This window comes from Lactuca serriola, chromosome 5, assembly GCF_051521515.1.
Source record: "Lactuca serriola cultivar US96UC23 chromosome 5, Lser_US96UC23_V15, whole genome shotgun sequence".
NCBI lineage: Eukaryota > Viridiplantae > Streptophyta > Magnoliopsida > Asterales > Asteraceae > Lactuca > Lactuca serriola.
This window is the reverse complement of record NC_136412.1, coordinates 97,349,858-97,375,573: the sequence shown is the minus strand read 5'-3', so window position 1 is coordinate 97,375,573 and position 25,716 is coordinate 97,349,858. Positions and strand designations below refer to the sequence as shown.

At 36.7% G+C, this 25,716-nt stretch overlaps 1 protein-coding gene across 1 annotated transcript; it reads left to right on the top strand.

Moving 5' to 3' along the window:
• The first annotated feature begins 18,791 nt into the window (after window positions 1-18,791).
• LOC145052817 (MICOS complex subunit) lies at window positions 18,792-25,515 on the top strand. Its single transcript, XM_079000719.1, has 12 exons — window positions 18,792-19,009; window positions 19,381-19,444; window positions 19,959-20,558; window positions 21,355-21,459; window positions 21,556-21,708; window positions 21,808-21,885; window positions 22,040-22,132; window positions 22,443-22,562; window positions 22,960-23,037; window positions 23,958-24,137; window positions 24,218-24,319; window positions 25,038-25,515. Exons 1-12 carry the CDS (start codon window positions 18,999-19,001, stop codon window positions 25,269-25,271), a joined length of 1,818 nt encoding a protein of 605 aa, XP_078856845.1. The 5' UTR covers window positions 18,792-18,998; the 3' UTR covers window positions 25,272-25,515.
• Window positions 25,516-25,716: the final 201 nt, after the last annotated feature.

The following is a 25,716-nucleotide window of genomic DNA, read 5'->3' as shown; positions in this document are numbered from 1 at the left end:
AATTGAGATAATCATAAAGAGAATGGATTATGCTTACCAAATGTGGAGGAAAAACTCAAGATCAGCCCTGGAAATCTCGAATTTCTAGAGAGAGAAAGTGAGAGAGGAAAGAGTTTGATCTTCTTGTGAAATGAGAGCAAATGAGAGAAGTGAGGAGAGAGGATGAATATTCAGCTCTAAAAAACGTGGGAAAGAGTGATGATTGAGTGGAAAGGACATTGATGTAACCTAGGTAAGGTGGGGAGGTGTGGCTGGTCATAGAGTGGGTGTGGGAGTGGTTGCTTGTGTCATAAGTAAAGCAAAGTCAACACTCCACCTCTTTGTACTTTACCCACTTGCTTTTATTATTTAAATAAAGATTTTTATGAAAATATGATTAAATTGTGAAAATTTAGGGTTTATTATGTTAAAATATGATTTTGGGTGAAAATCCCGCGTTAAAATAATTAAAAACGGGCCTTAAACGCAAAACTACGCGAAAACCGGGAGAAAATGAGTTCCCAGCGAGACCTCTCGGTCCTAGGCCGAGGTTCGGTCCCTAGGCCGAGGCTCGGTCCATGCTGATGCTGAGTCGGAAGCGAAAGGCGCGAGCCAGAAGCGAGAAGCGAAGGGCGAGGGTCCGTCCGAAGGTTCGGTTCGGTTCCTCTTCATCAGAAGGTTCGGTTCGGTTTTTCTTCATCAGAGGGTTCGGTTCGGTTCTTCTTCATCAGAAGGTTCGGTTCGGTTCCTCTTCATCAGAAGGTTCGGTTCGGTTTTTCTTCATCAGAGGGTTCGTTTCGGTTCCTAAGAGGGGTTTCGGTTCCTTAAGTCCGTTTTTCGCTTAGACTTCCGTTTTTGGGCTGTTTTCGCCAAATTCGAGGGTCGGGATGCCCCGAGTGATTATAGAAAGTTGGGAGAGATTTCGAGAGAGATTTGAGAGAGATTCCACATACTCAGAGAGATTTGGGAGAGATTTCACATATAGAGAGATATTTGGGAGAGATTTCACATTCGTAGAGAGATTTGGGAGAGATTTGACATTCTTGGAGAGATTTCTCATACAAAGAGAGATTTGGGAGAGATTTCATATTCTTAGAGAGATTTGGGAGAGATTTGACATTCTTGGAGAGATTTCTCATACAAAGAGATATGTGGGAGAGATTTCACATTCTTAGAGAGATTTGGGAGAGATTTGACGTACTTGGAGAGATTTCACATACAAAGAGATATTTGGGAGAGATTTCACTTTCTTAGAGAGATTTGGGAGAGATTTGACGTACTTGGAGAGATTTCACATACAAAGAGATATTTGGGAGAGATTTCACTTTCTTAGAGAGATTTGGGAGAGATTTGACATACTTGGAGAGATTTCACATATAGAGAGATATTTGGGAGAGATTTCACATACTTAGAGAGATTTGGGAGAGATTTGACATTCTTGGAGAGATTTCTCATACAAAGAGAGATTTGGGAGAGATTTCACATTCGTAGAGAGATTTGGGAGAGATTTCATTGGTGACCTTTTTGAGTGTCCGGCTTCGCAATGCAAGGTCCGTAAACCCCGTTAAGCCTTGTTTAAGGATCTTGCATACTCCCGATGAGTATGTAACATTGTTTTATCGGTTTGGCTCTCCACGTACCACCGTTTTAGGTTAAGGAGATCTAGATGTACGCACTTTTCGATTTATGATCTCTCATTAGAATAGAGAGTTGTTTAGAAATTACATAACGTAAACTCTAGTACCTACGGGCAAATTGAGTTGACCTGTTTGACTTGTTGACTTTAGTTGACTTTGACTTGACCGAATATTGACGGTTGTCACACATTTCGCCTCCAACTTTTAGTTCTGAGAAGTAGTTTTTGGTACTGACTCCGATTCCATCATTCCCAGCCCTTGTAGAATTTTATTGAAACTCGCTTCAGGAAGAGCTTTGGTGAAGATGTCAGCCAGTTTATCAGTGGTTCGAACAAAGTGAATTTCGACGTTCCCATCTTCCACATGATCCTTAATAAAGTGATACCTCAGTGTTATATGCTTTGTCTTGGAATGTTGCACTGGGTTATGACAAATCCTAATTGCACTTTCTGAATCGCAATATAGTGGGATCTTTTTCATATTGAGTCCATAGTCCCGGAGCTGGCTTTGGATCCAAATCACTTGAGATGTATAGGAGGCAGCTGCGATGTACTCTGTTTCGGCTGTTGACAGATAAACACATGTCTGTTTCTTTGATTGCCAACTAACCAACTTCCCGTCTAGGAATTGGCAGCCTCCAGTGGTGCTTTTCCTGTCTAAACCACATCCTCTAAGGTCTGCATCTGAGTAGGCTTGAACGAAGAAACCTGAGTTTGATGTATACCATAGACCGAGGGAGGTGGTTCGTTTCAGATACCGGAGTATGTTTTTCACTGCAAGCATATGTGGTTCACGAGGATTCGCCTGAAACCTAGCACAATAACATACAGAAAAAATTATATCAGGCCTGCTAGCAGTAAGGTACATTAAAGAACCAATCATCTGGCGATATAACGTAATATCGACTGCCGGTTTTTCCAAGGATGGTGTGAGCTTGGTGACGAACGCCATTGGAACTTTGACCTTTGAGTCTCCTATCATGCCAAATTTAGCAAGGAGAGTCTTGGTGTATGCTTCTTGGTTGATAAAGATGCCTTCGGGTCCCTGTATAATATTTAAACCAAAGAAAAAGTTAATCGGACCCATTGAGCTCATTTCAAATTTAGTCTCCATCAGCTTTTTGGATTCGTTGAGCCAAGATGATATCATCGACATAGATTTGAACAATCATAAGGTGGTTACCTTCCTTCTTGCGAAAGAAGGTTGGGTCAACCGAACCTTGTTTGAATTTTGACATCTTTAAGAACTTAGTTAGCGTTTCATACCATGCTCTAGGTGTTTGTTTTAGACCATAAACTGCTTTGTCCAGAATATAACAGTGATTTGGGTACTTTTCATTGACAAAACCAGGAGGTTGCTCCACGTAAACCGTTTCTTCAAGTTCTCCATTCAGAAAGGCGCATTTCACATCCATTTGGTAGACCTAGAAGTTCTTGTGAGCAGCATAGGCCAGAAATATTCGAACAGATTCCAGCCTCGCTACCGGAGCAAAAGTTTCTTCGTAATCAATTCCTTCTTCCTGGCAGTATCCTTTCACCACGAGACGAGCTTTGTTTCGAATCACATTACCTTCCTTGTCCATCTTGTTTCTGAATACCCATTTAAGACCAACAACTGAGGCATCTTTAGGAGTTGGAATGAGGCGCCATACCTTATGTAACAGCCCAGATTCCCAGGTATTAGCTATTCTTATAATTTTTGGTGATTTGTGAGGGGACTCGGCGAGTTGGAGCTCAGAATCGCCGAGTATGATCGCGATTTGGGCGCGGGTTCGCGTCCGGACTCGGCGAGTCCACGCTGTTTAATGAAACCCTAATTTCTCGGGTTTGAGGCATATTTAAAGGGCCTTATGGCCGTCATTTGCACTCATCAGTCCCCAGAGTGAAACCCTAGAGCAAATGAGTGATTCAAGTGAGGGAAGGAGCCATTATTGATCTTGGAGTTGTTGTCTAGCAAGGAAAGAGGAGATCTAGCCAAGAGGAAGCAAGAGAGGGGTGGATTCTTGAAGATTTGAGGTCCAGAACATCACAAATGAGGTACAATCTCGAATCATTCTCTGTTATTGTGATGTTCATGTAGATTTAGGGCTTTTGAACCCATTTGTGGCTAAATCTAGTGTCCTCATGGTCCCTTAGCGAGTTAAGGTCCTGGATCTGGACCCATAGAGGTCCAGAGCACCTCTTTACCAAAGCTTTATATGCATCAATGGAGGTATTGGCTTGGGATCAATGTATTTGAGACTAAAACACCATTCATGAGCTAGTCAATGCTTGATGAGCATCAAGACTTGAACTTTACGTGGTCAATAAGCTTAAGGAGATTGGATCTATAAGTTAGTGAAGCGGATCTGACCTCAGAAGGTCGTTTGGGGTTGTGCATGGAATGCACTCGCCGAGTCCATTCCCAGACTCGGCGAGTTGGTGCGGGTTGTTCAGTGATTACGAACCAGGGGTGGAGTAACCGAGTCGGGTGAGTGACTCGGTGAGTCGGAAGAGATTCAGAGGGAGTGGGTTCCCGTAGGGACTCGGTGAGTTGGGTCAACCGTTGACCGTTGACCAGAGTTGACCAGTGTTGACTTGATAGGGGTAGTTAACCTTAGTTGAGAAAGTGTTAATTAGAGATCTATGGTGTTATAGGAGGATTATAGCTCGAAGGATCGAGCGCGAGTGATTCCCGGGATTTGCGAGTTATCGTGATACGCGAGGTGTGTAACGCCTGTGTTTCCGGGCTTGCCATTTTTAGCAATGTAATAGTCTAGGTTAACCTTTGTAACCCGTTTTGAAATAATAAGAATGTATTATTTGAGTAGTATGTGTTTTGTGCTTAATTGCTTAATTATGTGGTTTGATTAATTAAGAATAAAAATAAGCGTCAAAATTTAAGTGTAAAATAAACTTAATATCTTTGGATAAGGTTGTAGTAGTTGAAACGAGGTTTCCGAATATATATAGAACGCCCAAATCTGACTTCGTATGAGGAAGTTATGATTTATCGAAGTTTCGGCTTAGCGGTGTGCAGCCCGAAATACTCGATTTGAGATCGAGCGGTTTTTAGCCGAAACAATCTAAATGAGAATCGAAGATCTCGTTGTTGGTATCGAAGCGATGAAAAGTTAGGCGAGAACGGACGCCAAACGAAGAAGTTATGAATTTATAACGAAAGTTTCTGTCGCGGCCTATTAAAAATAAATAATAAAAATAAAGTCGAAATTAGCCGACGGAGTCTAAACGAAAGTTGTAGAGCGTAGTCTCACCTTCGCGTGGATATAAAGAACGTCGAAAACGGAGTTCGTATGAAGAAGATATGAATTTCCGAAGTTTATTAAATAATTTGTATTTATTTTTAATCTTTAATTCCGGTATTATCCGAAGAGGAGTCAGCGGTCCGATCCGACGTACGCCCCGGGTACTCCGAAGAGTGTCGACACTTCGGATGACGCATGCAGTGACGACTTCGGAGGCCAGTACGCCCCGCGTACGCCTGTACGCCCCGCGTACTCCGAGGCTCCAGCCTCCTATAAATAAGATGCGAAGGCAGCCGAGTCTTTTGCCAATTTCTTCTCTTCTCTCTCCCGTTTTGCATCGATTTGCGTGCCAGAAATACTCCGAAGCCCCGATATTATTCTCGAGCCCCGAGGCAAGTCCCGAGATCCCGAAGATCCCGAGAAGTGCGGTTCCCGAGTCGAAGCTCTGCCCGCGAGAAGTTCGATTTTTGTGAAGATCTTCCAGATCTGTTGAGGATTACTACTTCTGCAAGTCGTAGTGCTGTCCGATCGTCTTCTGATCAAGTGAGTGTATACTACCTTTCATAAACACGATAATAATACAAGTATGGTTTGAGTGTATTAAGTATATTGTTGTTTATGTGTATAATTTTGTTGTTATAAGTATGAATGTATATTCATTCTCTTCTATCTCATAGATCTGATTTACTTTCTATGAAATACGTGTTATGTGGGTGTGCCTCATCTGTTATGTGGAATATGTATTGAATGGAAATGATATACAGGTTTTAAACTATGTATGAAAATATATATTTTTATCTACTAATATGTTGGGTAGAACATGGGTAGATAGTTGGTGTGTAATAAACAGATGAGAGGCCTCGATGTTGTTGTTGTTGTTGTTGATCTAGTTATTCAGCGGAGTATGGATAACGACCACAGACTCTTTCTAGACAGTCCTGTGGAACGCTAGCAGGTTCATAATCTGTAGGTGTTGTGAACGATGTGTTCACCGGTGTACTCTATCCCCCTCATGGTTGCCTTTAGGATATCTATTGTTGAGGAAACCCCTTCGCAGTGATGTCCGTCCTGATGAAAATCCTAGATTAGGTCCCTTGAGATAGATGTTATTTTAGGGACGTAAAGTGAGGATAACGGGAATGGGTAATCGGGATAGTGATTGGTTGGTGAAATTAAATATAACTTATTTATTGTGGGTTGAAAACCCTATATGCTTACCAGGCTCCCAAGCCTGACCCACTCAGTTTTATTTGTATTACAGGTAGTGGCGCGAGGGCATAAGATGGTTGAATCATCAAGTTGTTTTGTTTACAAGTCAGTATATGTATATATTTGTTGAATGACTTGTAATGTTATCGTTTATGCTTTATGGTCTGTATCGGAACATGACATCCCGAGTTTTGATTATATAATGAAAATGCATCTCTTGATGAAATGCTTTGATAAATATTATTTTATCATGTTTTGTTTTGGGAACAAATTCCGCAACACTTTTAAATCAAAAGGATTTACTCTGAAATTATTTTAAAAAGCATAAATGAAAATCGGTCTTTTCTGGCCGTGATTTTGGGGATGTCACAGTTGGTATCAGAGCATTAGTTTAAGCGAACTAGGAATTTGTTGGTATTTCTAGACTTAAACTTAGAACGCTAAGTGGAAATTGTGAGTTGTGTGTCTGTTGGATTTTAGACACGAGCACTAGTTTATTTTAGGAAAGTTGCCTAAAATGCTTTTATGTGCTAAATGTTATATGTTGCCATATATGATATAAATTGTTCGGATCTACGGTCTGTTGCCGACCGGATCTGGAAACCTTATGTGTGTAGGATTCTAAGCGTATGTTTACGGTATTAGAACTAGCATGTAAACGTTTCGGAGTAATAAGGATGATTTGAATATCTATCGTGAATGAAGATCTAAATTTCACATTATTCGGTGTGTAGATCAAATATGGTGAGAACAAGGAGTGGCGTTGGAAACGCGGATGAATACAGAAATCAACCGCCAGTGATTGAGCAAATACATGTTGTAGCAGCAGCACCAAAACCAATAACAATGGCTGCGGTGCAAGCCATGATTCGGGCTATGCTAGCTGAACAAAGGGAGGAGATGCGACAAATGTTGCATAATAATAGGGATGAACCTATCATACCTATTGAGGAACCCGAATTGATTCCCGAGCAATCAGAGGAAGGGAACAATAGTCGCATTATGAGTTAAGTTGGGACTCAAGGAGAACGAAGGAACGATCCGGAAAGGAGAAACAACAAGGATGGGCGAATGTACAAGAACTTCTTGGGCGCCAAGCCGCCAAGTCTTTCTGGAAGCCCAAAGCCTGTTGAGATAATGGATTGGATCTTCGAAATGGGGATGGTATTTGAAAGTTGCGACAAATGTTCTCGATCAAACTTGAGCAATGGGAGACCCCTAACATGACCTCCTATGACAAGCTTGTTGATGTCTTTGAAGTTGAGATGGGAGAGCCTTCGGTGCCACAACCAGCTTTCGTCAGAATGAGCTTTGGATAGAAGACATATAGCTGGATTTCCTTTGATTGGTTTGAGATTGAGAGGAAACATTTCGCCTTTGCGTTCTGATTTGAGAATTACCCTTTTTGATTTCTTCTCTATGATTTCTGAACCTTCATCGTCAAATGAAACTTTGAGACCGGTACCTCCTACCAGTTGAGACACACTAATGAGATTATGTTGTAGCCCTTCAACGTACGCCACCTTTCTTATTGTGAAGTCTCCATTGGTTATCATCCCATAACCCTTTATCGTTCCATAAGAGTTGTTGCCGAACTTGACATTTCCACCATTTTGAAGAGATCGAAACTCCCTCAGCTCTTCTTTCCTTCCTGTCATGTGACGTGAGCAGCCATTGTCAATGTACCATTCGTCGTCGAACTGCTCGTCACTTATAACCTGCAAAAATTAAGCAGATTTAGGAACTTAAAGTTTCTTGGGTCCACGTGAGCCTTTCACAGGAACAAGAATAGTAAGAGAAACATCAACAAGATATGTTCCTTTTATTAATGTTGTTTCATCTTTCCTCTTAATGGTAAACACTTTGATTTTGTTAGGGTTAGCTACAGTTGGTTTGGTTTCAGGTTTTGGTTTTTGAGCATTTGTCTGCTTTCGGTCTTCCTGGACTGAGGAAATCTTCGATTTTCCTTTCAAGTTCGTTGATGATTTAGAGTTTTGTGTAGGAATAAAATTGGGTTTAGAAGAGAATTGAGAACGAGAAGAATTAGAATGAGAATTTCTTCTGAATTGTGGTTCGAAATGACCCTTTTGTTTATGGTCATTGGAGGGACCGAACCTGGACCTTCGGTAGCTGTTGCTCTTAGGACCGAATCTGTCCTTTCGGTTGTTTTTGCTTTCAGGACCGAACCTAACCTATCGGTTCTGTTCCTCATGCGTCCCGAAATCCTTTTTCTCTGACTTTGAATTTCTATCATGACAAGAGAAATGAGTGTTTTGAGAGCGCCAAAACTGCTTTCGTTTAGAGAGATTCTTTTTGTATCTTAGGTTTCTTTGCTGCTTTTGATTTTTCACCTGTTTCGGCTGTCTGTGGATGTTAGCCTTTTGTTTCAGCTTCTTGTCAGCCGGTTCACTTTTCACAAATGATGTTTCGCTTGTGGAAGTGACTTCTTCTACAGGTATTTCTTTTGTGCCACTAGTGCTTGGCACGTCAAAGTTGTCAGGCTTGTTCAGCGGCTCTGGTACATATCTTCCTTTTGTTTTCCAGGACGTTCGCTCTGACAAACCGACTGTTTCGTCGGCATTATCTATAGGAGCATACCAGAAGAAATCATCACAACCATCTGCGTTATCTTCGTTCAAAATGGTAGTGAGTTCGGCTGTTTGATGTTCGGTTACTCCTATGACTTTATACACCTGATTTGGAGTAGTTCTCACCTTTTGGTACACTATAACCTTTTCTTCAAGAATCGGGGACTTATTTTGGGACAAACGAGCAAACTCCATAGAATTTTCAGAAATCAGATTTTTGTGGTTTTCGGGTTCGCTCTTGACAAACTCAGAACAGTCGACTACATCCTCTACAGAAATTTCACTCATATCATCATCCTCATTAAGTTCAGATGCGTTTTCAACATCAATTTTATTTTCTGAACTTAAATTGGCACTCAATGAGTCGAATTTTTGTATGGTTTCGGTCCTTAGTTTCAGCTTATCATTTTCATCCAAAAGATTTTTCAGCATGTCCTTATGGTCTTTGGACTTTATAAAAGATTCTATTTTGTCCATACCGTACATGTAAGTAGGATTCACATCATCAGACGAAACAACACTCTCACAGTTGTATGCTTCAGCATCGATTTCATCCTCCTTAAACTCAAGGAAGGGTAAAATCATGCGATGTATTTTCTGCCCTATTTCACAATTCAGATGCAGTTGAGTAATGTTAGCATAAAGTCTTTTAGCAATCAAACAAAAAACATTTCTTTGTTTTAGAAGTTTCAAATTGTCTCTTTGTAAATAAATGTTTTCATCCTTAGACTTAATCAACTCCGACTCCTTCTGCTCAATCCACATCCTTCGCTCCTCACTCTTGGATGACACCCTGCTTATTTGGTCAGTTAGGTTAGAATTGGTGACCCGTGTTTGAGTTAAACAACTATCCAGATTTGAGATTCTTGAATTTAAGTTATTTAATTCTTTTTCATATGATTTCTGTGGAACTTTGAACGAGATAAAAAGAGATTGTACCTTCTTGATCAATTCATCAAGTTCATTGATCTGCACACTGAGCGGTTTTGCTGTGAAGCATAAGTCCTCTCGCTCCTTGGTGTCCTCATTTCCACCATCTGTATTATATCCCCTCATGTGAGATACGTCAGTCACCATCAAACACTTTCTGTTGCTTTCACCACCTCTTGCCACATACGCCTTTCCATGTGAAAGCTTTCTTACCTCATCATCTTCTGAGTCGGTCGACCACACATGTACGCCACCGAACTCGTCATCCTCTGCCGAACCCTGTACAATAAGAGCATTCATAGAAGGATTAGTAGCAGCTTTCTTCCTCTTGATCTCTTCCAGCTTTTTCATCAAGACAGCCTCTTCATCTTTATCCTCATCTTTCTCTGCCATTTTATTCAGAACACAATCTTTGGCATAATGATTCTTTCCTCCACAGTAATAGCAGCTGACACCAGAATCTCCTTCAACCTTCGCCTCTTTCTTTGGTTCCTCAGTCTTCGGCTCCTCCCTAACTTTTTCAGAACTGTAGCTTCCCTGCCAATTTCGGTTCTTATTGGTAGGAAACCTCTTCTTGATGAACCTTTTTGGATTGGACACCATCATAACATAATCTTCTGAAGTAAGATCGTAGTCCTCCAGGTTCAGATCTTCATCGTCTACTACATTCTTGCTTTTGGACAGGAGGGCCAGGGACCCCAAGTTTGAGACCACACTCTTCTCTTGCATCACAATCTTTTCTTGGGATTTCAGAATTCCCACCAGTTTCGCCAAAAAATATGACTTGAACTGTTCATAAGCTTTAATTGTAGACACAACAGCTCTCCATTCGGATCTTAAGTCATTCAAAAAGGTGACCTTCTGTTCAACCAACTTCCTTTCGATATCATGTTTGATCATCTTGCTAAGAAGATGATTGAAGCGACCAAACGTCTGAGTGACGGACTCATCGGAATTTTGCTTAAATTCTCCAAACTCAGACAAAAGCAAAGTCTGAATAGAGTGCTCCAAATCTTCATATGTGGAATACAGCTCTCGCAGCCGATCCCAGATTTCTTTAGTGGTACTGCAGGAACTCACCAACCTAAATGTGTCAGATTGAAGAGCGAATCGGATCAGTCTCAATGCTTTGATGTTGCACTGAAACTTTTCCTTTTCGTCTTGAGCCACGTCTTTCACATCTTTTAACAAATCATTATACTCTTTCTGAGTTTTAATGATTTTGGATGTTCCTGAATGAGCAAATGGTCCAGACACAATAGCTTCCCATATAAGATACCCATTATCTTCAGATCCGATGACATAGTCTTCAAAATGATGCGCCCAAACTTCGTAATCCTGGGTGTAAAGAATAGGAATCTTTGTTGTTGATCCAATACTGTTTGAGATGTTGATAGGATTAGATTGAGAATCGTCCATGCTTGATCGTTTTACCTGTTTGAAAGATCAGACTTGTAATATGTAATATTAGGGAAAAACGAATAAATACTGAGATACGTCAATTATGGAGTGACGGCTCAATAAATATCAGTTAATGCAGAATAAACCCTAATTCACTTCTTTCACAAAAGAGATGTGTATGAATTACACATATACTTTTACTTTTACTTGTTAGATACCGCTGCTTCGCTTTTACCTAGTTTAAACTCCTACTCGATAACGCTTCCACTTCGTGATACACTTATATTTGGTAATGCTTATACTTCACGATTCGATTATTCCACACTGTACGCTTATACTTCACGACTCGGATATTCCACACTATACGCTTCTACGTCATGATTCGGTTATACCACACTGTACACTCATACTTCACAATTCGGTTATTCCACACTGTACACTTATACTTCACAAGTCGGTTATTCCATACTGTACACTTATACTTCACGATTCGGTTATTCCACACTGTACGCTTATACTTCACAATCCGATTATTCCGCACTGTACACTTATACTTCACAAGTTGGTTATTCCACACTGTACACTTATACTTCACGGTTCGGTTATTCCACACTATACGCTTATACTTCACAATTCGGTTATTCCACACGATTTAGTTATACTTCACGATATGCTTCCACTTGTTACACACTCAAACGTAGTTAGATGTATGCCTGTGCTTGTATAGATGCATATAAATAATGGTTGAAGGACTTAGGAAGGCTTGTCCGCCCTATTTCCTTTTCTTCGTTGAGATGTGGTCTGGTGGGATCGGATGTTCGTCCGAAGGTCGTTTGATTCATTAGTTATATATTATGTATACGAGCATAGACGTATAGGTTTACTCTAGTCAGTTCGGTTATGAGTCTCTACCTCTAGTTCAACACTTATATTGGAAACCCACTACCCACTATTTGGGATGCATCTTCGGGACACGGCCTTCTCCGTCGTCTAGTTGGTAACCAGAGTCTCCTGTAGGGAGAGCAGACATTGTGTGTATAGATCTATACGGGATTGACACCCCCGCACCCTGACTGTTAGCTACAGTCCACGGCCTACCAAGCCAAGGGGTGACAAATGTCACATTTTATAGACGCTTGTAGGGCGTCAGGTACTCTAGTGTCGGTTAGTATGGTTACGAGTATCCCAGGTTACCTTATAATTCATGGCCTTAAGGTAACGATATTTCACACTGTAGTTTACACTGTATGCTGAAAACCCACTCTCAGAGTCACACTGTTTTTAGACCTTGCTAGCTGTATCTTTCATTTGATACTGTCTGGGATCTGTATTCCTTGTTTTAGACCTTGCTAGCTGTATCTTTCATTTGATACTGTCTGGGGTCTGTATTCTTTGTTTTAGACCTTGCTAGCTGTATCTTTCATTTGATACTGTCTGGGGTCTGTATTCCTTGTTTTAGACCTTGTTAGCCGTACATTTCATTCGGTACCATCTGGGTTCTGTGTCTCTCTTTGTTAGACCGAGCCAGGCGTGTCGTTTGTTCGATACTCCCCTAGAGTCTATGATTCCTTCGCCTTAGTCAACAGTCTTCACTGCTGAGGCATATGTTATTTCCCTGATTTCTCTTACTTTCCTTAATAATCAAATTCTGTATTTTGATAATGATAGCGATTAAGGGAAAACTACTTTTTTACCACATAACTCCGTCCAGTCTTGGTAGAAGACTGCTTTTATTAAAGAAAATATAGGATTTTCTGGAAAAGACACTAATGTAATGGACACTCTAAAACTACCACTTTTATTAAAGTTATTTGGATAAAATGACACTAAATACTTATGAACTCACCAACATTTGTAAAAATGCTGATACTCGCTTTTCAAATAACTTGTATTCTCAGGTCAGCTTTAGACAGGTACATTTCCGGAGCTGTTGATGAAGATAGCTTAGTACCAAGCTGTGCCTATATTATTACTTGTATTACTTTGATGTATTGATATGTAAACCATGTAAACCTATTACTATTAATGCAATGTTTTGTTGTACTTTGATTACTATAATGCATGTGTTGTGATACTTGACATGACGTCATCCACCCCAGAACGTTTCCGTCGTTCCGGTTTTGGGGTGTGACAACATGTTTCTGGATTTGTAAACTTTAAGAAATGTTTCCGGATTTGTAAACTTTAAGAAATGTTTTTGGATTTGTAGCCTTCAAGATATGTTTTTTTGGAAAATGTTAATCAAAGTTTTCAAATCTCTCATTTGTTTTGATTGTTCGTTCCTGCTTAATATTTTCAATTCATCAGAAGGGTCAATGTTAGCGATGAATGGTTGTAAGTAGTGTTTGAATATTTAAAGAGATTTTATTTAGAAATAATTTTTAAACAAAAAAAACTTTTAACAAAAAAAATCATATAGAAGTCATGTCAGCACCCCGTGGACAACTTCAGCTGACCAAAATGCTATGTGGACTTCAGCTCACCTAGGCAACTTGATGACCCCTTCATTTTGGAGATATTCCTCTGTTTAACCTATAATTTGAAAGTTTAAGGACCTAGAATGCACAAAAAAAAGATCAACGACCTTTTAAAACAAATAAGAAAATATTGTAGGACTGAATTTATATTTTCCCTTTAATCTTCTAATAAAAACAACTTTCCACGTATTAGTAATAAAATTCACAACTTAATAAATACTACAAACAAACATATTGATCTTTCTATTACAACAAAGTTCAATCCATTAAATACAAAAAAAGATCAAAGACCTAATGATGTTTTCATACGTATACATAAATCAATAGAAGAATAAACAAAGTTCAATCCATTAAATACAAATAATCAAAGTTCAAGTTAAATCCATATGACTTTATCAAAAGGTCCTAAAACCCACGATATTACCAAAAAATTAAGCAATTTATGTGCATGGAAACGACCATGCAATTTATGTACATGAAATTACCAATTTGGTCATTGGCTTTATCAACTAGTTGTGGTTTTGTCAAGGATCTTAAAATCCACAATATTACCAATGAGTAGGAGGAAAAGTAGGATGACTTTGTAGGAGGATATTTAACTTCTTTTACCAGGAAAAAAAATAAGCAATTTGTGTACATGGAATAGACAATGCATAAACCATAACATGTAAAAGATAATGCATAGAACAAAAAGATGATGTGGATAGCTGTTACATAGATACTGATGGTCAAATAGATCATCAATCATCGGAAAGTGGATCACAGTTCTTTATCGTCAGCTTATTCAACTCCCAATAATTATTTGGTATCTTTATGGTGTTCTTCTTGTCCCAAAAGTCCCAATATTGTGCATGCTTTGTTTTGGACATGTTTGGTTGTCCTTTCAGACCCAAGGATGGGTCCTAAGACATAAAAATGAGGTCCCTTTAGATAGTTTGGTTCCATGTTCTTTGTAGGAGGTCTTAATGGATTAAGACCATGCATTAAAAACTTTTTGGACGACCAAAGTCTTAAAGTTTGAGACTTTATGGTTCTATAGTGCTTTTGAGTCATGGATATGAAGTTTGAGCTAAGTGTTTAATCCATTAAGCATCCCGTAGGTGGTCAATGTGAGGGTACTCCCCGCGTACTGAGTCAACCATCCCGTAGGTGGTCAATGTGAGGCGAAGTACGCCCAACGTTTCGAAGGAGTACGCCTCGCATACGCCTTCTATTCGGGTTTCGAACTTTGGGCTTCGGGTATTAGGCCATCTATTGGGCTTTGATACTTGGGCCCTAATAGACTATCTGGATAAGTGTGTTTTGGGCTAAATAAAGGATTAGACCTTTGGATAAGCCCCAATAAGGGGTTTGGGCCCAATTTGGAAAATTAGGCCAATCATAGGCCTTAAAGTAATTTGGGCCTTTGGGATCAAAGATATGGACTTGGGCCTTGGCCCAGTTAGGGAAGGGGTAAAATGGAATATACCCCAAGTATGGATCCCTATTCAATAATGGTATCCCGATTTTTAATTGGATGTTTGTTTATTGTGATAGTTCAGTATTTTCCGTGAGTCAGCAGTTGGAGGTTTCGGTGCATTTCGACATTGTGAGATGAGTTTTCCTTGCTATACTTAGGGCTCGACGACACCAAGGCCAACCCATTGGATTGATATCCTATTGTGTATGTTATGTTATTATGATCTGTTAGATCAGTATCCTGTTAGATAGGATAATGTTATGATTACTAACCAGTAAGATTTGTTTATTTATTGCTAGCTGGTTGATAGTATGTTTATCTGTAATATGTGCACATGTTTGGTTGGTGGCCGAGGCTTCACTGCTTTGTGTGTAATCCAACAGGCGAGGCATTCTAACCTGATGGTTGAGGGCCCGGAGTATTCCATCCCGAGGATGATTGGACTCATAGTATGTTGGCATTCCAACCCAATGGTTGAGGGGCCTGGGGTATTCCAACCCCAATGTTTGATTGGACCCATAGTATGTTAGTATTCCAAGTCGATGGTTAAGGGGCCTGGGGTATACCAACTCGATGGTTGATTGGACCCATAACATGCTGTTATTATGTTTGTGCTAGTTGTATTGTATCAGTATTTTGGGGGAACTCACTAAGCTTTCGGTTTACAATTTTAGATTATGTTTCAGGTACCTCGGAGGATCGCGGGAAGGCGAAGGCGTGATTGTGCACCTCCTCATGTGTTGTTTTACGATTTTGGGATTTCTCTGACGTGAAACTTATTTTGAAAACAATTTCTAAACAATGATGGTTTTGGGTTTGCTTAAAAAGTTTAAAATTTTCAAGAATTTTATGAATATTACATCCCTACAAGTCACCTAAACAAGCCTCAATTTACTATTCAAATTACCCCAAATGACATAAAGTCAAACTTGGTCAAAGTCAACGGTCAAAAGTGAAAAGTCAACATCAGACCGAATACGTCCTGTATGCTCCAGATCTACGCTCTACATAGAGTATTACTTGGATTTTATGGGACAACATAGTGTTACGTGCTGCATACCTAAATGTATGCCTTGCATACTCACGCTGAAACCAAACCTCCCATTAAGTGCATAATACAAAAAGTTAACCATTAAATTCTCATATTTGGTTTCTAATAGCTTTATAGTCGATAAAGTTTCCAACTTTATCCCCTAGGATGGTCCAAACAACGAAGATCTAGTCTTTAAGTTTCAAGGAGACCAAAAATGCATCTTTCTCAACTTAATCCACTAAGTCCAAGTCTCCAAACTTCATATCTGAATCAATATGATGTATAGATGAATATAGTTTCCAACTTTATCCATAAAAAGGTTATAAACTTTCAAGATCTAAAATTTATGTACTAAAATGACCAAAAAGTGGCAAATATGACAAATGACTAGATCTATGAAACTTCCTCATGACCAAAAAGTGGCACTAAAATGACCAAAAAGTGCCACTAAAATGCCCAAATCCTCATGAAGCTTCCTCCAAAACCTGGAGGTGAAACGAACATCGCGGTCAGAGACCTATAAAACTAGAACCCCATGACGAGCGACCACCTCCATGATGTAGATGTCGACAACTCTCGGTGGGAATGCTCTCTAAAATGGGGATGAAATAAGCACTCTTGGTCAACATGTTAACAATAAACTATATTGAATCAACCCCATGTGCCGTCCTTAACAACTTCGTAATAAAGTCCATAGTGATCTCTTCCCACTTCCACATGTGAATGGGTAGTGGCTGCATCTTTTCATGGGGTCTCTGATGTTCGACCTTGACTTTCTGACAAGTCAGACACCTCAATCAAGCTCGTTATCTCACTATAATATGTATTACAATATATATATATATATATATATATATATATATATATATATATATATCCATGTATGTTGGGATATAATAGCTACTAATATAGTCTCTAGGTGCTTAATGTTAGTGTACTTAAAGCTAGCAAAGTAGAAAGTATAGTATCTATGTGCCTATACTAGTAGAGACGAAAGTGTAGTCTCTATGTGCGCAAATGTTGCTGTATCTAAGTGATTTATTACGGTTAAGTTAGGGGTTGACGGTGGAACGATGACAGACCGGGAGCCTATAGACTTGTGTTTTAACGACGAAATGGTAGGCAAACTGTAAGTCTAAATACACATATTATTGGTGGATCGACAAAAGGTCGTGATCCAATTGGTGGATCGGCGAAAGGTCGTGAGCCAATCGACGAATCAACGAAAGGTCGTAAATTATTATTTGCATGCATGTATATGTATTGTGATATATGGTATTTCGGGGAATTCACTAAGCTTCGTGGTTACCCAATTGTTTACAAATGATTTCAGGTATTTCTTCGGATCGTGAGAAGGGTAAAGCTTGACTGTACACACGCGCATTGACATCATGTTTTCCGCATAATTTAATTATACTCTGATTTAATTGAATAAATAAAAATAAAAATTATGGTAAAAAATTGGGGATGTTACATAAACAACTTTTCTATATGAAAAGGAGGTAATTAAAGGTAAACTTATTTTCTTTGGATGTTCAAAGGATATTCATGGGAGGTAAAACCAAGACCAAAGTTGGTTCATTTTAAATGCCAAAAAATGATGTAATAAGCTTTAATGGTTGAAACATGTTGTTATGGTTTTCTTAATATTTTTTTTCTTAATGGTAGTTCCAACTTCCAACTTCTCAAAAGGTTAATGTCTAGAAGTTGTAATCTACTATAATTTTGTACTTCAATGTTCATTTGCAATAAAAGTAGTTGACATTCAAGCACTTGGCACTAATTTCTTTCGAGGAAGTTTACATGTGGTCTTCAGGGTGGAGTTCACATTGTAAAAACTGAAAAGGTCGAAGAGATTTATGGTATGAAATTATTTTCTACTTACTTTCATAACGAAATGTTTTTTTTTTCAAACTTTTACAAAATAATGATAATTTGGTGTTCTTGTAGGGAAGATGATTGGATATAGTCTTGTTACTAAACAAAATGGCCCTAAGGCAAAGTTGTAAGCAAGGTTGACATTACTTATGTTCTCCTTCATATCTTATTTTTATCATTAACAACTTTTACCTTTTATAATTTTTATCATTGATTGTTTTTACTTTTTACAACTTTTCAAGATCTGGGATGAACCCTTGTGCCTTTTAAAATTTTTTTATTGAAACATTTAAATTTTAACATGAGTATTAACGCAACTCTTCTTTTATACATGTTTATTTGTGCCCTTTAATAAAATTATTTACCACACATCTAATAGCCACAAAGCAGAGTTAGAAACGATCCATTACATCAATTTTGATGTTCGTGTAACTATAAGGGTTCATATTTCCAACGATGTGCAAGTAAATAGAAATGTTGGTAAAGCTTTCTTCGTGATCGTTGTTTGAGAAAGTCATATTCAAGCAGCTAAGAATTTTGGATTCTGGTTGTAAATGAATAACTAAATGAAATACCACATGTTACATATGGAATGAAAACCTAGTTTTTTGGTTTCTTAAATGTGTGTTCGGAATGTCAGTCCTACATGTACAGTTCTTTCTATCGTATTCCGAAATTGAGTAGGTGAGTTCGAAATACACAATGTCAGATTTAGGATTCCAAAGTATATCTATCACTAACTTTTTTAGAATGAATAATGCTTTTCCGAAATAACTTATTCCAAAGATGGTAGTCATTTTTACAAATGTAGTTTTATTAGATTACTCTTTATAAATTACTCTTTATAAGGGTTAATTCTATTTTTATTTTCACAAACAATATTTGTTTATTTAGAAATAAAAGAGTGTTTATCTATAAAATAAACCGAACTACAAAAAGTATTTCACTAAATTTTCTTGTGTAATATTCCATTGATGATACGCATCAAGCAAGAGCCATTTTAACAACGCAAGAACCGCTAAATGTTCCATCTCCACCCCTAAATCGACAGACCTCCTCCAGGAAACGCTTTTGATTTCCTGCCACACCTTCCATCTTTTCGTACCTTGTTTCTCCAATCTTCAACAACTTGTAGTTTGGCAGCACTACAATCTCCGTCGACCATGCTGCGGAGGTACAATCACAAATTCCATTACTTCATTGCTATGCGTCAATAGTTAACATATAGTTTAGTTTCTAATTCGAATGTTGCTCTAGGGTTTTTTATGGTCGTATACGTGATTTGATTATTTTGTGAAGCTGTAAGTGCTTCAGGATTAGGGTTTAGTGTTCTTAATTAACCCGCATTTGTTACCTTTCTCCTTTATCTTTGAGTTCTGGATTTTTCTTATTTTCATTCAAACGTAGTGATCCTGAAACTTGAATGAATCACCAGCAATGTTGAATTTGTAAACCTTCCATAGTTTTATTGTGTATCCAAAACAGGACAGATAATCTTTAGTCTGAATTTTCAGTCAATTTACTATTATCATTTTTCTTCTGAAGGTCTATTTTGGAAATATCTTCTCGTCGATCAGTTGGAAGGATTTCACCACGAATAACAACTCAGGCATGTTTGCGTACCTTATTTTCTATCCTTCTTAATGCAAAATGATTTAATAAATATCTATCCTTAACAGCATTGTTGAGCTTTATGGAAAACGTGAACCAATAAACATATTCAGTAAACCTATATATTTTTGATAAATCCTATTAAGAAGTCCTGTATTCTCTAGAATGCTCTTATCTCTTGTAGAAGGTTGAGTATAATGTTTTGAACTTGGCAAGTTGTTACATTAGGTTAACATGTCTGTCTAATTCCACAAGTTCTAGAAAGAGAAAGTTGGTTTAAGAGGTGCAAATAAGGACTTTTCATGTAAAATTGACTAGCTGGTTACTTTTTTAACCATTTGTTATCATATTTCTCATACTTGTTTGTCCTATACTCTATATGTATGCGTATATTTACTTGTTTGTGTAAAATAAGAAAGTATAGGAAAATCCTGTATAAATACTTCAATGCAGATTGTTGAAAACATATTGTTTACACTCTTATTTCTTCATGGCTGAAACACTTGTAGCAGATACCTTTGTATCTTTCCTCTAGGAAGGAATTCTCTACTGCATCTCAGTCAAATTCACCAGAAAATCCACCAAACTCTGGGGGCAATTTGTCCAAAGTTTTTATAGGAAGTATAGCCTTAGGTGTTGCTGGTATAACAGCTTACCAGACTGGCTACTTTGATAAAGTATTAACCAAGGAACAGAATAATGATCTTAACACAAATCCACTCCCAATTGTCCATGAAGAACCTGAAAAGTCAGTGTCAGAAGAACAAGTTGCTGTTGAAAATGTTAAAGATTCTGAGATTTTAAGTCCACCTGTTGACAATAGTGAGAAGGGAATTGAAACTGATCCGTATTATGGCAAAAGGGAAGAAGAAAATCAGTCTGAAATTGAGAAATTACCAATTTTGGAACCTCAAGATGTTATTTCTGGACAAGAGGGTGATTTGCCAATATCAACTTCTGATAGTTATGATGCAATAGCTAAGATTCAAGAGGATCTTGGTGCAAATAGTCAAGATTTGAAGTCAACTACAGAAGAGCATGAGGAAGTTCAAAGTAGCTCAATACTGAATGAGGTTGCTCCAGTTCTTGAAGCAAATGAGATAAAGTCTGAGGTATGTTTTTGTTTTTGCATAATGGTTCTAGAGCATTTTAGATGGTGTTTGGTATGATGGAATTGGGAAAGGAAAGGAATGGAATGGTTCATTCCGTTGAAGGAAAGTGATTCCTTCCATGTTGTTACTTTTCATTCATTGGTAAGTAGGTTTTGTTTATTCTAGGGGTAATCTCATAAAAGACCTTATATTTTGTGCTTTTTTTTGGGATTAAACCTCAGCTTTATTTTTTCCTGAAAAAGACCTTGTATTTTTTCCAAAAAAACCCTCAACTTTGTCTTTTTTTTTTTCTCCAAAAAAACCCTCAACCTTCTAACTGCTTCCAAATAAACCCTCAACTTTGTTAGTTTTTCTCGAAAAAACCCTTGCGTTTTACAATTTTTTTTTGGAAAAAAATGACTAAAAGGGCCAGATCAGAAAAAATGAAAAAATACAAGGTCTTTTTCAGGCAAAAAATAAATTTGAGGTTTAATCCGGAAAAACACAAAGTATAAGATCTTTTTTTGAGATTAACCCTTTATTCTATCATGGAATGGAATGAAGAATCACAATATAACTCATTTTTGCTTGTGTAACTAATAATAACTCAAATCTTTTTTAAAAAGTTCAATAATTTTAGTTGAAGTTCAATTTATTTTCTAAAATTAACTAGAAGTTTCTATGACCATATTGGTGTTTTAATCTTTTAAGAGCTTTAATAATGTATAAAGTAGAGTTTAAACTATACATTGTATTTGCATATAATATAAAAAATTCATATGAAAACAACCAATCAAACCCTAAATCTTTTTTTTAGGGTATCCTGAGCAACGATAATAAAGAGCCAGATGCCCTTCTTGATGAATACCTTTTAAAAGATAAGGCTGAAGAAAGTGCTCCAGTATCTTCATATCCAGAGAAGGTTAGATACCAAAAACATAATTTTATTTGTAGTTATATTATATGCCTCGAGGAAACAAGTTACTAATTTCCAATTTCTTGTGATGTTAAAATGAAGGAAATAGCTGAGGCTGTGATGGGTAATAATGACATTTACGTGGCAAATGATGGAAAGATAGTTTTGGATTTCTTGCAAGCCATTCACACAGCTGAAAAAAGACAAGAAGATTTGGATGCTCGTATTTTTTCTGAAGAAAAGAGGTTATTAAAGGCAAGACTATTTGTTCTCAAAATTGCTATTGTTTTCCCTTTCTACCCCTACAACCCTACTATTGTTCCATTCCTGCTTAACTTTTGAAATATATTTTAGGAGAAATATGATAAGGAGTTGAAAGATGCAAGAGCACGTGAACTCATGTATGCTGAAAGAGAGACAATTTTGGATAAGGTTGTTTATATATATATATATATATATATATATATATATATATATATATATATATATATACTTTTTGATGAACAATTTGTCACTAATTTAATGGTAAATGTTGGGTGTTTTATGTGTGATTGGCATCTAAAATTATTATTATATTTATTTGTAGGAATTACATAAAGAAAAGGTGAAAGCAGCTGCAGCTCTCAAGTCACTTCAGGAAAAGTTAGAAGAGGAATTCAGAATGGAGATTGAAAAGAAGGTACAATCATATTTCCATTATTTAAATGCAAGAAATATAGAATCCCTACTTACATTTACTTTTATTTATTTTTTCCTTATTAAAGCATTTTACTTTCAAAGTTCCACTTAATTGTAGAAATTTACTTACAAATTTTCTCATATTAGGATAATATGCTTTGAAAATCCACCTAATTATAGCATTATAAATTCAATTTCAAAGTACAATGCTGTAATAAGAAGAAATGAAAGTAGAATCTTACAATGAATAAAAGTAGATTGCTATTGTTTTTGTAGTTATTCGTGTAAATAGTAGATGTTGAAATTGTCAGGAGTCTGAAGCAGAATTGGAGGTAATGAAATTGAAGGATTTAGCAAAAGCTGAATTGGCTGCAGCAATTGCAAGTGAGAAAGCATCCCAAATTGAAAAAATGGAAGAGGCAAATCTCAATGTATGATCACATTCATATTTCTTTTCTTATAATCATTAAAACTTATAATGCTGTAATAAGAAAAATGAAAATACAATATACCATAATCATCACTAAAATTTTAAAAAGATATTAATAATAACTTTCCAAGGTGTAAACGTTCACGTCTAATCTAATCTAAGAAACATTTTTTTTCCTCTCTTTCTCTTTTAGTATAACATCAACAAATTAGTTTGCTATTATTATTATTTTTTACCTTTTTGACCAATGCTACTTTATTAGAAACGTAACATACACTTGATTACACATGTTAGGAAAGAGGGTACAATAGTAAATATGGTGACACAATCATATTTTAGTTGGTGTTTTTTTGACAGGAAATTAATGTTTTTTTTTTTAAAAAAAAATTATTATGCAGATAAATGCTTTGTGTATGGCATTCTATGCAAGATCTGAAGAGGCACGCCAGACACATTCTGTCCACAAGCTTGCATTGGTTTGTTTTTTAGACCATTTTCTTTACCTTACGTATTATTATATGCTGTGGATGTGGATTTTTGTAATTAGGGTTTTAATTGTCTATTTTTGTTGATTAGTTTTTTCAAAATCTTTGCTTAGGTCCCATTAAGTATAAAGTTGAGTTTTAATCCGGAAAAAACACAAAATATAAGGTCTTTTATGAGATTAACCCTAATTCTTATGTTTACATAAGGTAATAGTAATTATATATAGCATACTACTTTCATTTCTTCCTATTACAACATTGTTCTTTGAAAAGTTCACCAGTTATAGCAATGTAATCTAATTAGTAATTACAAAGCTATTTTCACTTATAAAATTGGGTAGATTTTTCAATGTATAATGTGTTAATAAGAATATAATTTTTCAAAATACAATGCCTTAATCGCAAGCACAATGTTGTAATATAAATAATTAGAAGTATGATGACATAATACAAAAAATAAATGAAAGTACATTGCTATTTCTTGTATTTAACCCTTACATTACATTTTGCCATTTTATTGGATTAAAGCTCAACTTTATTTATTTATTTATTTTTCTAAAAAAGCTCTTGCATCTTAGTGTAAAACCGGAAAAAGATTACCGGTAAACCTGCTGAAAAGGACCAAATTGAAAATTGGAAAATTTAAGGTCTTTTTTAGGGAAAAAAAATAAACTTGAGCTTTAATCCGGAAAAAACACAATATATAAGGTCTTTTATGTAATTAACCCTAAGAAAACAAAATCTGCAATGCTGTAATAGAAACAAATAAAAGTAGGATGCTATAATACACAAGTAAATGAAAGTATATTGCTATTTCTTTCATTCTTTTTGCTACATAAATAGAATTACAGTGTTTTTTATTTTATTTTTATTTTGGTGTGAGATAAATTAATTAAGATTTATATTTACAGGGTGCTCTTGCACTAGAAGATGCTTTGTCTAAAGGGTTGCCTATAGAGAAAGAAATAGAAGCTCTTAAAAGCTACATTGATGGAATCGATAAAGATTCCTTATTAGGTTTGGTCATTGCTTCACTTCCTGAAGACACTTTAAAAAATGGGACAGATACCATACTCCAATTAAATCACAAGGTAATCCTTTCTCCGTGCAAAAAGACGTAAATGCCCTCCTCATTTAATTTATATATATCATGTTTTTTTTCTTTTTATAGTTTGATGGGTTGAAAGGGACGCTGCGGCACTTCAGCTTAATGCCGCCAGGTGGCGGTGGCATATTGGCCCATTCATTGGCTTACATTGCATCCGTATTAAAGGTACCTTCAGATCTCTGATTTCCTCTTCATTATATTATTAGTATTTTAATTTTCTATTAGGCATGGACCATTTTTCTAATTTTTTTAAACACGTCATGGACCAAAGAGTATACGATTTAAACACATGGACCATTTCTGTTAAAAAAATATGCAGAGACCTTTTCTGTAAATTATAAGGAGAGCTTTTGTAATTTATTTTCTACACAAGGACCAAACCTGCCAACATATAAAAGTATTGTGGCCAAAGTCTAAAACCCAAACGTAAAAAAATACATCTGTAAATTACAGGAACAATTTTTGGAATTTATTTTCTATAAAGGGGCCAAACCTGCCAACATATGAAACTATTGTGGCCAAAGTCTAAAACCTAAAAGTATACTTTTCTATACAGGGACCAAACTTGCCAACATACGAAAGTATTGTTGCCAAATTCTAAAACCCAAACGTAAAATAATACATAGGGATCTTTTCTATAAATTATAGGGACAATTTTTGTAATTTATTTTCTATACAGGGGCCAAACATGCCAACATACGAAACTGTTGTGGCCAAACGTAAAGAAAATACCCAGGGATCTTTTCTGTAATTTATAGGGACAGTTTTTGTAATTTGTTTTCTATACATGGACCAAACCTGCCAACATACAAAAAATATTGTGGCCAAAGTCTAAAACCTAATTTATATATCACTTGCTTTATAATAATGATTAAAAATTTAGGTGAAGGAAGCGGACAAGTCAGGTGATGGAATCGAGTCAGTAATAAACCGGGTAGAAAGTTTGTTAGCAGATGGGAAGCTTCTAGAAGCTGCAGAAACACTTGAAAATGGTCTAAAAGGAAGTCAAGCAACAGAAGTTGTAGGTGACTGGATTCATCAAGCAAGAAATCGTGCTATCACTGAACAAGCCTTAACTCTCCTCCAATCTTACGCCACGTCAGCAAGCTATACTTGATTTCAAAAACTCACTTTCACTTGTTACACATCTTGAGTCAACGTGAATAAAGAGGACCAGAATTTTTCAACCGTGGTTTTGAGTTGACACCATTTTTGGTTGCGAATAAACTTTTTATTTTTTTTTATTTTTGATTAATCTGTAAACAAAATTGATGAGAAGTTGTATAAGATTAACGTATGAGTGATCTTGATGTAATAACTCATGATTTGTTAAATCGAGTTGATTTGAAATTGGGGTTTGATTTTTAGTATCATTTTCATATCTTCCTAAAATTTAAAAATGTTTGACATAAAAAGCAAGAATAAAAGACTTTTTCCATCCATCCTAAATTAACAAAATAGACATATCGGTGAAGTATTTTATTTGGAGTAAAAAGTATACAAAGATTGGAAGTGTATGCAAAACTAATTATTCACATTTTTTTAAGCAAATAAAACTTCTA

Bases quoted from the DNA above. Each gene is read 5' to 3' on its own strand.
- LOC145052817 (XM_079000719.1), top strand. The intron at 21,460-21,555 runs GTTAGATACCAA...GTTAAAATGAAG, and splicing joins TATCTTCATATCCAGAGAAG to GAAATAGCTGAGGCTGTGAT. The intron at 22,563-22,959 runs GTATGATCACAT...ATTATTATGCAG, and splicing joins TGGAAGAGGCAAATCTCAAT to ATAAATGCTTTGTGTATGGC.